At 41.4% G+C, this 16,473-nt stretch overlaps 1 protein-coding gene across 5 annotated transcripts in view; it reads left to right on the top strand.

Annotated features, from left to right (window-relative positions):
- The window catches only part of erap1 (endoplasmic reticulum aminopeptidase 1), a 65,739-nt gene that overhangs the window by 37,291 nt on the left and 11,975 nt on the right, over nt 1-16,473 (top strand). For all 5 annotated transcript variants that reach the window (XM_033017350.1, XM_033017352.1, XM_033017354.1 and 2 more), the window contains 6 exons: nt 1,210-1,341; nt 4,145-4,228; nt 7,073-7,242; nt 11,304-11,383; nt 12,317-12,500; nt 15,889-16,045. In XM_033017350.1, the coding sequence (XP_032873241.1) occupies nt 1,210-1,341; nt 4,145-4,228; nt 7,073-7,242; nt 11,304-11,383; nt 12,317-12,500; nt 15,889-16,045 (807 nt within the window). The remainder of the gene's footprint in view (nt 1-1,209; nt 1,342-4,144; nt 4,229-7,072; nt 7,243-11,303; nt 11,384-12,316; nt 12,501-15,888; nt 16,046-16,473) is intronic.

Below are 16,473 nucleotides of genomic sequence, written 5' to 3'. Positions count from 1 at the left end.
ATATATTAAGATAAATATGAGTCCCAAATGTTTCATAGAAACATAGAAACGTAGAAAATAGGTGCAGGAGTAGGCCATTCGGCCCTTCGAGCCTGCACCGCCATTTAATATGATCATGGCTGATCATCCAACTCAGTGTCCTGTACCTACCTTCTCTCCATACCCCCTGATCCCTTTAGCCACAAGGGCCACATCTAACTCCCTCTTAAATATAGCCAATGAACTGGCCTCAACTACCTTCTGTGGCAGATAATTCCACAGATTCACCACTCTCTGTGTGAAAAATGTTTTTCTCATCAATTTGTTTAATTTGGTTAATTTGTTTCAATGCTGGTATAATAAAATGGTTGAAGAGGAAATTGAGACAGTTCCTCACATATTTCCAAAGCACACACTGTTCTGTATATTGATCTATTTTGGATTGGAAATGCCACGGCATTGTTTAAAAAAGAGAAATAATGTAACTACACATCTGATCGTTCAAGAGCAGTTATGGAAAAGTTGCACTCTTTCATGAATGACAGAATGAATGATCACTGACACTTGGATTTATGAAATATGGGTCATGCCCGCTCCTAAGCTAGTTACACTTTTCCTTCGCTCCATAGATGCTGCCTCACCCGCTGAGTTTCTCCAGCATTTTTGTCCACCTACACTTTTAAGAAAATCACTTGCAAGTCGGTTGGGGAATGTATCTGTTGGTTAATTTGTTTTTACCTTCTATAATATAATTGATAAGATTGAGAGGATCATTAATAAAGATGTAAAAATAAAAATGGAAGAAATCTACTCAACTGGATTTGTAATTGACTGGGAAGTAGGAGGAAGGAAATATGATATGATTGGTGGTGATGACGAGTACATTCCATTTTATATTATTTTCACCAGGTGTGATAGCTATATAAATGGTTAATTATATATAAATTTAGTTCAACTTGTTTCCAACTGTACAAGATGTATTTTTGATGAGGGAAGATATAGGGTGACACTTAGATGGTGGAGGAGCATTCGAAAGTTTATCAGCATAATTTCCCAAAGCAGCAATGTTGCAATATGGTTGACCAAATATAGATAGTAAGACATTTGTCTTGCAACTGCATCTTCTGCTTTCTCCTTTGTACATTTTGTTTGCCTTTGCGTAAAAATGGTACATATGCAAAGCCAAATTTCTCCCCCCCCACCCTCATGTTTGACTGGTTTGAATTCCAGGGAGCTTGCATTCTGAACATGCTGATGGACTACCTGACGGAAGAAGTTTTCAAAGCCGGCACGATCAGCTACCTTCGACGCTACAGCTATGCAAATGCAAAGAATGAGGATTTGTGGAATAGTCTGACTAATGTAAGCTGAAGTATTTACATCTGCAAAGTCACTTTTGTTAATGAAGCTTCTTTAGAATGAATGTCCATGTAAACGCTTTCTGCCATTAATCTTCGCTGTACTCTGGTTGTTAAATAGATTTTACATGCGTGGTCATTTTCTCATACAATGAACCAAGAATATTTAACAGTCTCAGGTGAATTACCACTAAATTTGTTTATACAGTGAATTCAGAAAGTGTTCAGACCCCTTCACTTATTCCACATTTTGTTACATTACAGCCTCGTTCTAAAATGGATTAAATTATATATAAAAATGTGAAAACAGGTGTTTAGAAATTTTTTGCAAAGTAATTAAAAATAAATAACTGAAATATCACATTTACATAAGTATTCAGACCCTTTAAGCAGTACATTGTTGAGGCACCTTTAGCAGTGATTACAGCCTCAAGTTTTCTTGGGTATGACGCTACAAGCTTGGAACACCTGTATTTGGGTAATTTCACCCATTCTTCTCTGCAGATCCTCTCAAGCTCTGTCAGGTTGGATGGGGAACATCGGTGCGCAGTTATTTTCAGGTCCCTCCAGAGATGTTCAATCGGGTTCAAGTCTGGGCTCTGGATGGGCCACTCAAGGGCATTCATAGACTTGTCATGAAGCCACTCCTGCGTTGTCTTGGCTGTGTGCTTAGGGTCATTGTCCTGTTGGAAGGTGAACCTTTTCCCCAGTCTGAGATCCGGAACACTCTGGAGCAGGTTTTCATCAAGGATCTCGCTGTACTTTGCTCCGTTCATCTTTCCCTCGACCCTGACTAGTCTCCCAGTTCCTGCCGCTGAAAAACATCCCCACAGCATGATGCTGCCACCACCGTGCTTCATTGTAGGTATGGTATTGGCCAGGTGATGAGCGGTGCCGGGTTTCCTCCTGATGTGACGCTTGGCATTCAGGCCAAAGAGTTCATTCTTGGTTTCATCAGACCAGAGAATCATGTTTCTCATGGTCTGAGAGTCCTTTAGGTGGTTTTTGTCAAACTCAAAGCGGTTGTCATGTGCCTTTTACTGAGGAGTGGCTTCCGTCTGGCCATTCTACCATAAAGGCCTGATTGGTGGAGTGCTGCAGATATAGTTATCTTTCTGGAAGGTTCTCCCATCTCCACAGAGAAACTCTGGAGCTCTGTCACCTCCCAGACCAATGCCCTTCTTCCCCGATTGTTCAGTTTGGCCGGGCGGCCAGCTCTATGAAGAGTCCTGGTGGTTCCAAAGTTCTTCCATTTAAGAATGACGGAGGCCACTGTGCGCTTCAGGACCTGCAATGCTGCAGAAATTGTTTTATACCCGTCCCCAGATCTGTGTCTCGACACAATCCTGTCTCGGAGGTCTACGGACAATTCCTTTGTCTTCATGGCTTGATTTTTGCTCTGACATGCACTGTCAACTGTGGGACCTTATATAGACAGGTGTGTGCCTTTCCAAATCATGTCCAATCATTTTAATTTACCACTGGTGGACTCCAATCAAGTTGTAGAAACATCTCAAGGATAATCAATGGAAACAGGATGAATCTAAGCCCAATTTTGAGTATCTTAGCAAATGGTCTGAATACTTCTGTAAATGTGATATTTCAGTTATTTATTTTTTAATTACTTAGCAAATATTTCTAAAGGTTCAAAGGTTATTTATTGATCACATACACCCAGGTGTAGTGAAGTGAAATGCTTCTTGCCATGCAGCACATAAAGAAAGAATACAGACATAACATTAATAAGAGATTTAAACACATAGAACATCCCCCCACAATGGCTCCCACCATGAGGGAAGGCACAAAGTCCAGTCCCCAACCCCAGTTCACCCATAGTCGAGCCAATTGAGGCCTCCACAGTTGCCTCTACGGAGGCCCGATGTTCCTGGCCGTTCTCGCCGGGTGATGGTGCTCCGGCGTCGGGAGAATCCTCGCAGCGGCTTGGGAACCCTGGAACGGCCGCTTCCGTACTGGAGGCCGCGGCTTCCAAAGCCAACAAGGCCGCGCCGGTTGGAGCTCCACTACTAGCGATCTCATCTAGAGATCCCAGGCTCCCGGTGAAAAGTCAGCGCCGCCGCCCGCAGCTGGCCGCTCCTCAGACCCGCAGCTCCGCGATGTTGTTCCCGGCGGTCTTCAGCTCACCGGAGCTCCAGCGCGGCGACCCAGGCAAGGCATCGCCCGCTCCACGATAGCGCTCCAGCGCTGTGCCGCTGCCAAAGCCGAGGTTCTGGGCGGTCCCCGACAGGAAACACCGCTCCAGGCCCGCTGGTAGGCCGCGAGGACGGGTCGAAGCTGCAGCCCGGAGAAAAGCTGCCTCTCCGACCAGGTAGGGACCCTGAAAGGTAGTTTCCCCCCCCCCCCCCCCCCCCCCCACCCCCCACATAAAAAAGTCTAGAACTCCAGAAACAAAAACACTTTAACTAACTAAAAATAAAAAAAAGATGAAAAGACGGACAGCTGCTGGCTGGGCAGCCGCGCACAGGTCAGCGCCCCCTATAGTCCTGTTTTCGCTTCTTCATTCTGGAGTATTATGTGTAGATTAATGATGAAAAAAAAAAAATTTAATCCATTTTAAAATAAGGCTGTAATGTAACAAAATGTGGAAAAAGTGAAGAGGTCTGAATACTTTCTGAATGCACCGTACAAATATATATATATATGCTATCCAAACAGATCATGTATACTATACATCAATACAATCAAATCAAACTTCAATACGATAGATAAAACAAAGGTACTTTTCTAAACAATTAAGTGATCCCATGTTTTTTAAGCAAATGATTAAAGGTAAATGTTATTTTTTTTAGATTTGTCATTCTGATGATGCACATGGAAGCAGGCTAAATGTGCCACAATTTTGCAAAAAATATTCAGCCCCGTCTCCTGGTTCAGTAAGTCTTGATGTTAAGTAACATTCATATTTGCATAAACATTCCAATTCGGACATAATTTTGAATTGAAATTTAGGAGTATAGTTGGTTGTGGAAAAGTCAGAATTCTGTATTTCACAAAATGAATTAAAAATGTGTTCTCATTTTTACTTTAAAAGTAATATTCACGATATTTCATGATAAAATTTAATCTTGATTAGTTATTCGTTAATATCGAGTGTCTCAGTATTCAATCAATTAAGTTTCGCAAATTGTAATCATTTTACCACTGATCAGTGCAAATGCTTCTTGTACCTTTTGTATTGCTTGTCATTAGCTCCTGTAAACTTAAGTGAAGAACTCCCCTCAAGGAGCCGGCCTTGCTGTCCACGTTCCACATCAGACTTCCAACTTAGCTGAGATGTGGCCTCCCTATGGAGTCATGCAATGGTCCATAGACTTGCCTGAATCTACCTGCTGAAGCTGGGGAGGATGTTTCCACTAATGGGAGAGTCTAGGACCAGAGGGTACAGCCTCTGAATAAAAGGATGTACCTTAAGGAAGGAGATGAGAAGGAATTTATTTAGAGGGTGGTGAAACTGTGGAATTTATTGCCACAGAAGCCTGCGGAGGCCGTATTTGCGTTTTATCAAAGTGGAGATTGTCAGATAGATCAGCCACGATTGAATGGCAGAATAGACTCGATGGACCAAACTGCCTAATTCTGCTCATGACTTATAAACGTGTTACATGGAGCAGGAACACTGAATGCCTTCATTTGAATGGAGAACAACTGTTCTGAGAACCAATCAGATAATTTTAATTGTTTTAAATTAATATCTTTAAAGGCTTAAAAGTGTTTTGAGTGATAAAAGATTTGTACGGTTTTAATAGTGTATTTTAATTGTTCTGTTGGTTTTAATGGTGTTCAATGTTTCTGAATCTGAATGTGAATCAGAGCTGAACAGCTTGGCAGTCTCAAAACCTTGGCAGTGTAACTCTGTCAGGGCAGGGAACTCTGTTTAGGATGCCTTGATCTCAATACCTCCTGACCATGCTCACAAAACTTAACAACCCCAGGAGATTGCATAACTTCATGTTGTTTCAGGATGACTTTGAATACAGTAGAGTTGTCTCAATTATCTAAGTATCGGGAAAGTTGGATAAGGTGGCCACATTTATAAATCATCATGTGCTAATTCCAACATGACCCCACCACTCGCCACAACTTCCCGTCTCCCCCCCCCCCCCCCCCATCTGCCTTCCGCAAAGACCGCTCCCTCCGTAACTCCCTTGTCAATTCTTCCCTTCCCTCCCGCACCACCCTTTTCCCGGGCACTTTCCCTTGCAACCGCAAGAGATGCTACACTTGTCGCTTTACCCCCCCCTCGACTCCACTCAAGGACCCAAGCAGTCGTTCCAGGTGCGACAGAGGTTCAACTGCAACTCCTCCAACCTCATCTATTGCATCCGCTGCTCTAGATGTCAGCTGATCTATATCGGTGTGACCAAGCGTAGGCTTGGCGATCGTTTCGCCGAACACCTCCGCTCGGTCCGCATTAACCAACCTGACCTCCCGGTGGCTCAGCACTTCAACTCCCCCTCCCATTCCGTATCCGACCTCTCTGTCCTGGGCCTCCTCCACGGCCAGAGTGAGCAACACCTGAAATTGGAGGAACAGCACCTCATATTCCGCTTGGGGAGTCTGCATCCTGGTGGCATGAACATTGAATTCTCACAATTCTGTTAACCCTTGCTGTCTCCTCCCCTTCCTATCTCTCCCTCAGCCCTCGGGCTCCTCCTTCTCCTTTTTCCTTTCTTCTCTCCGCCTCCCCCACCCCCCATCAGTCTAAAGAAGGGTTTTGGCCCGAAACGTTGCCTATTTCCTTCGCTCCATAGATGCTGCTGCACCCGCTGAGTTTCTCCAGCATTTTTGTCTACCTTCGATTTTCCAGCATCTGCAGTTCCTTCTTAAACGCTGATTTAAATGGTGCTTTGCTTCTACACAAGGTTGGTTAGGTTCTGGAATGTTTCGTCGGGATTCATGGTGAAGGTAGGTTCAATTGTAATATTCAAAGGGAAATCGATAGGTAGCTGAATGGAAGGAATTTAGAGAGCTGTGGGAAGTCAGTGAGGTGGCTGGATTTCTCTGACGTGGAGTCAGATCTGAGGAAGGCTGGTATCCTTCCATGCAGCAACAATCTAAAGGGCCTGCCCCACGGTGATTTTTTCGGCGACACCCGGCGTGCCATCAGGCTCGCCTAAAGATTTTGAACATTTCAAAATCCAGCGGCGACAAAAAAAATGTTGCGACACTTGAGAAAGCACCGTGCGTCAACACGTCATCGCACAGCGTTACGCCGCTTCACCCCCAAAAAATCGGCAAGTGGGACAGGCCCTTTAAGATTACGATGTGACATTCAGAGCATTTTTCTCTGCATGGAAAATTCAAATACTAGAAAACATACCTTTCAGGTGAGAGAGGCAAAGATTAGGGGGAATGTACAGGGCAATTTCTTTTGCACAGAGGGTGTTGAGTATCTGGAACGTGCTGCCAGGTTGGAGGTTGAGGAAGATACGATAGTCATTTAAGTGAATTTTGGATAGGTATATGGATATGCAAGGAATGGAGGGATACCAATTATGCACAGGTAGATAAGAGATGGTCTTGGCATCATGTTTGGCACTGACATTGTGGGCCGACGGACCTGTTCTTGTGCTGTACTGTTCTATGTTCTAAACTGCTTTATGTGCAGTACCTAGAAAAATCGCAAGATGGCAATATAGGCTGTAATTCAAGTACATGAGTTGAAGTAAATTAAAGAAAGATGTGACATTTTTGAATATTCACATTTAATTTTCTAGCATTGGTTCATGGAAGATATCCTTGATGTAAAAACAATGATGAATACTTGGACGCTACAGAAGGGGTTCCCTTTGGTAACTGTTAGCATGAAAGGAAGACAAGTCCTTTTACAGCAAGAGTACTTTCAGAAAGGCACTAATATCCAAGATCCAAATTCAGAAACTGCAAGGTAATATTTCAATCCCATGTCACTAATTTCTTGCCTAATCTTGTTTGCACTATTTCTATTATCTGCATTTTCTCTGTAGCTGTACCACTATATTTTGCTAAACCTCCTACACCTAAAACATCATGACAACAAAAGATTGAATGATGCAAGATGAAAACAGGATACATTTAGGTTTCTACAGCACAACAATTTATAGCATGAAACGAACATTGAACTTGATTGTTGAAAGTTACAATCATTTAAAAAATGTAGGATTTGTGCATGATGTTGTGGTTTACCTCAGTAACCTTTCACCTCAGTCCTTGTGTCAGAATCAAATCCTCGCAGATGGAATAAATATTTCCACTCCATATTTACAAAAAAGTCCTAAGTCTCTTTTAGTTTGGCTCACAGTAGACATAGAAACATAGAAAATAGGTGCAGGAGTAGGCCATTTGGACCTTCGAGCCTGCACCGCCATTCAATATGATCATGGCTGATAATCCAACTCAGTATCCCATCCCTGCCTTCTCTCCATACCCCCTGATCCCTTTAGCCACAAGGGCCACATCTAACTCCCTCTTAAATATAGCCAATGAACTGGCCTCAACTACATTCTGTGGCAGAGAAATCCAGAGATTTGCCACTCTCTGTGTGAAAAATGTTTTCCTCATCTCGGTCCTAAAAGATTTCCCCATCATCCTTAAACTGTGACCCCTTGTTCTGGACTTCCTACCTCGGGAACAATCTTCCTGCATCTAGCCTGTCCAACCCCTTAAGAATTTTGTAAGTTTCTATAAGAGACGAAACGTCAACACGATACTTTACAGTTTAGCATCAACTGGCAACCACACCCAGATAAGCCACAAGGGGAAACATAATTACAGTGTTCTGAGATTGGGATGAATGAAAAGCAAATTAAACATTGGTAGAAGAACTGTGTTTTCGCAGGACTTTCACTGTATGGCATTTTAATTGATTCATTCTGTTCACAATATGCCCAAGTAGTTAAGTCTCTATACTGCTTTTAGGAATGTGGCTGTACCATTCCTGGAACTTTAGGCATTGTTGTCCAAAGCAAGTTTGGGATCGCACTGCAAATAGAAAGACCAGTTGTATAGCTGTGATGAGTTTTTCCATGGGTGAAATGGCATGACAACTTTCCAATCTAACCCTGCTACATATAACAGAAAACAAATAATGAACAAATGATAACTGCTAGTGCTAGAGAATTTCAAATCGGTGCCTACATAAATTGAATTATTCTGTGTAAAAAATTAGATGTGCAGTTAGGAAGCATCTTTGCTAGCATTTCCAATTTGAAACTTTATATTAAGAAGAATAAAACCACGATTCCCCAACTTCTAAGAATGTTTGCCATGTATTCAGTAGCTATTTTAAGTTTCTGCATATCTTCATAGTTGGCCTTCATTTGTAAGCAAGCTTTGGAGTTGAATGGTGATGAACAGGAGGGGCTGTTATTCAGCACAATTTCCACTGCCAAGCAGCATTTCACTTTCATCAACAGGCCATTTAGCACAGGTAGGAAATGGATCTGCAGACAAAAAAGCCTCTTGCAGATGCTGGAATTTAGAATAAAAAGTACTGGGCAAACTCATTGTGTCATGCAGCATCTGTTGAGGCAAAAGGGAGAACCACTATCCTCACCTCAGTTTTCATCTTTTTCCCCACCAGCCTCTGCATCCAAAGGGTCATCCTCTGATATTTCCACCAGTTTCAACATGGTCCCCTCTCCTGAGGGTGGTTAATCTGTGGAATTCGTTGCCACAGTAGGCTCTGGAGGCCAAGTCAATGGATATTTTTAAGGCAGAGATAGATAGATTCTTGATTGGTACGGGTGTATGGGGAGAAGGCAGGAGAATGGGGTTAGGAGGGAGAGATAGGACAGCCATGACTTGATGGGCTGAATGGCCTAATTCTGCTCCTATCACTTATGACCTTATGACCTCATCTTTCTGCTTTCCAAGGAGACCAATGTCTCCATGATTTCCTGGTCCGCTCAGCTCTCCCAATGCACCTCTCTCCGTCTCCTGGTACTTTTCCTTGCATCCGAAGGAAGTATTGAAAATGTTCACTTAAAAAGATAGACAAAGTACAAATTCATAAGACCATACAAAGCTTTAATTTAACGTCTGACGGGTGTGAACTGAGAGACTCAGAGGCAACAGTTTCTCACATCTGAATCTCCAGCAGCACACACAAAGAAATACCAGAACATGCGAGTTTATATAGGGTGATTTCACGAAAGGTCACTGGAGCGTAAATCCCCACGCACGTGACCGAAAATTTTAACTGAGGGACAAGCGTCACTTCCGGTACATGTTAGTGGATGGGAAAACACGCACTTTCACACCCGTTAACAACATCGAAAACGGCCCGGTTTTGAGCTGCAATTAAGTGAGCCGGTTGGGGTGACCGTGAGGAACAGCAACCTAGATTTACAGTCCAAAAAAAAGATAGAAACTTAGGTAAATTCAAGAGTGAACTGAAGGTGTCAAAACAGCGGAAGTTGACAGCGGCCATTTTTCGTGGAGATTTAAAGATCCGAAATATCGGGAATTATCGCGTTTGCTCGCAGCATTTAATCAAAAGTGGCATTATTGACTGTTATCCTTATTCATTTGTTATATGAAAAGTATTAACAGTTAGAAATCCGTCAGTAAAATAGGGAACCGCTAAAATGGTTAGTTTTTGCGCTGTAAATAAGTGTGCAAGTCGGGGTGACCGTGAGACACAGCTATCTTACTTTAGAGTTCCAAAGAGAAAGAAAAACGAAGGTAAATACAAGAGTGAACTGAAGGGGCAACAACAGCGAAACTGACGGATTTCTAACTGTTAATACTTTTCATATAACAAATGAATAAGGATAACAGTCAATAATGCCACTTTTGATTAAATGCTGCGAGCAAACGCGATAATTCCCGATATTTCGGATCTTTAAATCTCCACGAAAAATGGCCGCTGTCAACTTCCGCTGTTTTGACACCTTCAGTTCACTCTTGAATTTACCTAAGTTTCTATCTTTTTTTTGGACTGTAAATCTAGGTTGCTGTTCCTCACGGTCACCCCAACCGGCTCACTTAATTGCAGCTCAAAACCGGGCCGTTTTCGATGTTGTTAACGGGTGTGAAAGTGCGTGTTTTCCCATCCACTAACATGTACCGGAAGTGACGCTTGTCCCTCAGTTAAAATTTTCGGTCACGTGCGTGGGGATTTACGCTCCAGTGACCTTTCGTGAAATCACCCTATACGTACTGAAATAAAATCAAATGCATGATGTAATGTACAAAAACCATCATCCACCTCCAAATATGGAGTTGTTTTTCACTCTTTGCCAAAAGCCAGTCACCCCAATGGAATCCTCTGGGCCCCTTCTTATCTGATTAACCTCTTCAACTTACATAAAAAACCTTGCAAGAGAGCTGCGAACTTTTCACCTTAAGTTTAAAAAAAAACCTTGTCACAATGGAAGTTGCCCAAAGCCCATCATGCATTACAATTGGCCTTTTACAACAGGAAAGCTTAAATATGACAACAATCAATTAATAACTAACTCTTTCAGTATAACACCTGTCTCTTCACCTTTGATGGAACTGTTTTGATCTATTTTTTTTAAATTCATTGGTTGCGTAAGACTATGGTGGACTTTTATTTATTTATTTATTTTTTATTTTATTAGAAGTAAGTACAATCATATGGCACCAAAGTGCCTAATATATATTTTCATAATACATTTTATGTACAACTTCTTTTTTTTTGTTACATTGAAAAAAGATTAGAATAAGAAAAAGAAGTTAGATAGTAAAGGATAGAAAGATGTGAAATATATAGTGTGTGAAGAAAGAAAACGAGTAAATGAAGAGAGTTGAGAAAGAGAAAATAGAAAAAAAAAAAATATATGAATATTAATGAAAAAAATATTAATGAATAGAATTATGTAATTTATTTTTGATCTGTTTATTATTAGCATTCAGTCAGGTATTCCATTCCTTGCCACTCACTCGATAAAACTTTAACGTGATCTATAAGCATTCATGTCCTGACTGTGTTTTCCTTTTTAGTTATTTGTGGCACATTCCACTAACTTACATCACAAGCAACTCTAACATCATCCAGAGACATCTGATGAAGACTAAAAAAGGTAAATATGTTGGTACCTAGTTATAAATATCCCATGCTGCTATGAATGCAGTGCTATCCTGGCGTCCAGGCAACAACTCACCAATTTTTTTCCCCATAAAAATATGTTATTTGGACATCGTTCAAGATTAAGCTATGGTAGTACTATCAACTGAAGAGTAAAATTAAATTGTTTGCAAGCTTTTTTTTTGACATTGCAAAGCCACCGTAACTACCGGAAGTTGTTTTTGCCAAAGTCAAGGAATTGGAATGCTGTTTCAAAATCGACCGATGAGAGTCAAAATCAGGGCCTTCCAATCAAGACAAGTTTGACTGATCTACATTAGGGATTAACAGCTTTGTAAAGCTGCAACCAAACTTTTATTCATTGGTTGAAGCCCTACGATTGCAACAGCCCCAGGAGTGAACCCAGCCAATCATTACTGGAGGAAACAATTGATACAGCGTGAGAGTGATTTGTCTTGCATATGAAAGAATAGAGAAATTTGTTGCAGATGCCATGACTTTTCTCGCATTGTAATGTGGACAATGTTGCTTATACGTACACAAAATTAGCAATATTTCCTGAAAAATGCAATTTTAACATAGAAACATAGAAAATAGGTGCAGGAGTAGGCCCTTCAAGCCAGCACTGCCGTTTAATATGATTATGACTGATCATCTAAAATCAGTATCCCGTTCCTGCTTTTCCCCCCGATATCCCTTGATTACTTTAGCCCTAAGAACTAAATCCAACCCTCTCTTGAAAACATCCAGTGCATTGGCCTCTACTGCCTTCTATGGCAGAGAATTCCACAGATTCACAACTCTCTGGGTGAAAAGGTTTTTCCTCATCGCAGTCCTAAATGGCCGACCCCTTATTCTTCAACTGTGACCGCTGGTTCTGAAAGGTTCTTTCAGATGGTTTCATGGGTTTTGATTTGCTTTCTTTCAGATTTTATCATGCTCTCAGAGGAAGTGAGCTGGATAAAGTTCAATGTGGATATGAATGGCTATTACATTGTGCATTATGAAAATGACGGATGGGATGCATTAATCAAACTACTGAGGGAAAACCACACATTCCTCAGTAGTAACGACCGAGCAAACCTTATCAACAATGCCTTTCAGCTTGTGAGGTAAAAAAAAACTCTTGAGCTGATCTCCATTTGTTCCTCAGAATTATTAAAGCAGTTTTTGTATTTCTATCATTTTCGATTAGAATTTTCTTAATGGCATAATTTTGTTACATCTGGATCTGTCAATACATATGTCATTCACAGTTTTACATAGAAACATAGAAAATAGGTGCAGGAGTAGGCTATTCGGCCCTTCGAGCCTGCACCGTCATTCAATATGATCATGGCTGATCATCCAACTTAGTATCCCGTACCTGCCTTCTTTCCATACCCCCTGATCCTCTTAGCCACAAGGGCTAACTCCCTCTTAAATATAGCCAATGAACTGGCCTCAACTACCTTCTGTGGCAGAGAATTCCAGAGCAATTTTGTGAAATTTTTTTTCTCATCTCGGTCCGAAAAGACTTCCCCCTTATCCTTAAACTGTTTTATAATTGGATAGAAAGCTATATATTTTAATGTCACAAAAATTTGTAACATAACTAGTTTAAATGAAAAGGCAATAAATATAGTTTACAGTGGGTTGTCAAAACTGTAATAAATCAATATGGGCAAGTGGGCCTATTTATTTTAAATAAAAGTAATTTAATATGATATTAAACTGGAACTACTGGATGTTGAAGGAGATCTGGTGCCCATATGCATTGGTTATTACAAAAGTCAAATGTATCCTTGGGGGAGTATTGGAGATTGGGGAGCTGGAAAAAAAAAGGGGACATGAGATAGCTCTGGGAGATGTGATTGAGGAGAATTCAGTGAGATTTTGCCCCTATATAAGGGGAAAAGGGTAAGTAGGGAGAGTAAACAGGGCTCCTCAGAAATCAAAATGCGGAACCACAGGAGATGGGCAAGGACCTTAATGATTATTACTCCTCTGTTTTTCCTGCGTAGAAAGAAGACTGTGAAACCTGAGAAAGTTAATGATGATGTCATGAAGTCAGTCAGTGTTACAGTCCAGGAAGTGTTGCTTGTCCAAAAATGTTTTCAAGGTAGATAATTCCCCTGGGTCTGGTCAGGTACAACCAAGAACACTTCAGGAAAGTAGTGATAAAATTGCAGGAGTCTTGCCTGAGATATATGTTGTTCAAAGTCAAGGTGGCTGATGATTTTGCTCTTTTCAAGAAGGGCTGCAAAGAAACAACTAAGAACTATTGACCAATAAACCTAACATATGTAGTAGGAAAGTTACTGGAAAGGATTCTGAGTGATAAGATATTCATGTATTTGGAAAGAGAGGCTTGATTAGGGATAGTCAACATGGTATTATGTATGGGAGATCGTGTCTCATGAATTTGATTGAGTTTTTGTATAACTAAACAAGAAGGTTGAGGAGGCGAGGACTGTAGATGTAGTCTATATGGACTTCAGCAAGGTCTTTGATAAGATTCTGCATTGTACGCTGCTCTTTAGATTGGATCGCATGGGATCAAGGATGAACTAGCTAACTGGGTACAGAATAGGCTTCATGGTCAAAAGCAGTGTGGTGGTAGAAGGTTGTTTATCGGACTGGAGGCCTGTGACTTGAGCTGAGCCTCAGGGATCAGTACTATGCCCATTGCGGTTTGTCAATATATAAGGTCATAAGTGATAGTAGTAGAATTATGCCATTCGGTCCATCAAGTCTACTCCGCCATTCAATCATGGTTGATCTATCTCTCCCTCCTAACCCCATTCTCCTGCCTTCTCACCATAACCTCTGACACCCATTTGGATGAGAATATACAAGGCACAATTAACAAGTTTGCAGATGACTCAAAAATAGGTGGCATGGCAGACAGAGAAGATGGTTATCAAGAATTACAGCATGTTATTAATCACCAGGGCAAGTGGGCAAGGAATGGCTAATGGATTTTAGTTTGGATAAGTATGGGGCACTGCATTTTTGGAAAGTCAAACGAGGGCAGAACTTTCAACGTGAAGGGTGGGCCCAGGGGAGTGTTGCAGAGCAGTGGCCACATTTAGAGTATTGTGTTCAGTTTTGGTCATCCTGCTTGAGGAATGATGCTGTTATGTTGGAAAAAGAGCAGAGATTTACAAGGATATTGCCAGGACCATGGGCCTGAACTATAGGGAGAGGTTGAGCATGTTAGAAATGTATTCCTTGGATTGCAGGAGACATAGAAACATAGAAAATAGGTACAGGAGTAGGCCAATCGGCCCTTCAAGCCTGCACCGCCATTCAGTATGATCATGGCTGATCATCCAACTCAGTAACCTGTACCTGCCTTCTCTCCATACCCCCTGATCCCTTTAGCCACAAGGGCCACATCTAACTCCCTCTTAAATATAGACAATGAACTGTGGCCTCAACTACCTTCTGTGGCAGAGAATTCCACAGATTCACCACTCTCTGTGTGAAATATTTTTTTCTCATCTCGGTCCTAAAATACTTCCCCCTTATCCTTAAACTGTGGCCCCTTGTTCTGGACTTCCCCAACATCGGGAACAATCTTCCTGCATCTAGCCTGTCCAACCCCTTAAGAATTTTGTAAGTTTCTATAAGATCCCCCCTCAATCTTCTAAATTCTAGCGAGTACAAGCCAAGTCTATCCAGTCTTTCTTCATATGAAAGTCCTGACGAAGAATCAGAGATACAGAGTATAGGTTTTGAGTGAGTGGGGAAGATTTAATGGGAACCAGAGCGGCAACTATTTCATAAAGGGTGCTGGATATATTGAGTAAGCTGCCAAAGACAGGCAAGTAGATTAACAACATTTAAATGACAGAGAAAGGAAAGATTTAGAGAGATATGGGCCAAACGTGGCCAAATGGGACTAGTTTAGATGGGGCATCTTGATCGGCATGGACAAGTTGGGCCTGCTTTCGTATTTATCAATAAATAAAAAATAAAAAACTTGTCTTTTACTCGGGCTTGGCAAGATTCTTTTTATTGGAAAATATTAGCAATGTCTTGGACTCATAAATCAATGAAAAACATTTTTATAGAATAATGTATGCAGCACAATAACTGAAATAAGAAAACCTAAGATAATTTGTACTTAATATTTTCCTCACAAATGTAATGTTGCTATGAATTGAACTATGAATTCGCAGATATGATTTGGTTTATTGCTAATTTTATTTTCTAACAGGTAATTTGAAAAACCTTTATGGTTCTTTATAATTTATTCATTTACCCCTGACTTTTGCAATCCTGAAGGTCCAAACTGATAAATATAAAAATAAATACGTTAATAATATATTTTATTTATCAAAATTATTAAAGAAGTGACATTCTGTCAAGCCTAGTTATAAATGGTATTTATTGCCTCTATTAGCAGCAGATTTGTATCTGTAAAATGATTGCTTTACACTATTTCATTACAATGATATACACTGCGTTAAAATGGATACAATTCAGTAAATTATGATCTTCTGTGTTCATCAGTATAGGGAAGGTCCCACTTGACAAAGCCCTTGCCTTGACGTTGTATCTGAGGAATGAAATCGGCACCATGCCAGTCTTCCAAGGCATGAATGAGCTCATTCCCATCTATAAGCTTATGGAGAAGAGGGAAATGGTGGAGGTTGAAAATCAAATGAAGGTAGGATTAAATTATAGTGAAGGTACACAAAAATGCTGGAGAAACTCAGCGGGTGCAGTAGCATCTATGGAGCGAAGGAAATAGGTAACGTTTCGGGCCGAAACCGTTCTTCAGACTGATAGGGGGTGACGGGGAGAAGGAAGGAAAAAGGAGGAGGAGGAGCCCGAGGGCGGGGGGATGGGAGGAGACAGCCCGAGGGCTAAGGAAGGGGAGGAGACAGCAAGGGCTAACAAAATTTGGAGGATTCAATGTTCATGCCCACCGGATGCAGGCTCCCCAAGCGGAATATGAGGTGCTGTTCCTCCAATTTCAGGTGTTGCTCACTCTGGCAATGGAGGAGACCCAGGACAGAGAGGTCGGATTGGGAATGGGAGGGGGAGTTGAAGTGTTGAGCCACCGGGAGGTCAGGTAGGTTCTTGCGGACCGAG

The sequence above is a fragment of the Amblyraja radiata genome, chromosome 3 (genome assembly GCF_010909765.2).
Source record: "Amblyraja radiata isolate CabotCenter1 chromosome 3, sAmbRad1.1.pri, whole genome shotgun sequence".
Taxonomy (NCBI): domain Eukaryota; kingdom Metazoa; phylum Chordata; class Chondrichthyes; order Rajiformes; family Rajidae; genus Amblyraja; species Amblyraja radiata.
Note: the sequence above shows the minus strand (reverse complement) of the source record. Positions and strands in the feature narration are given on the sequence as shown.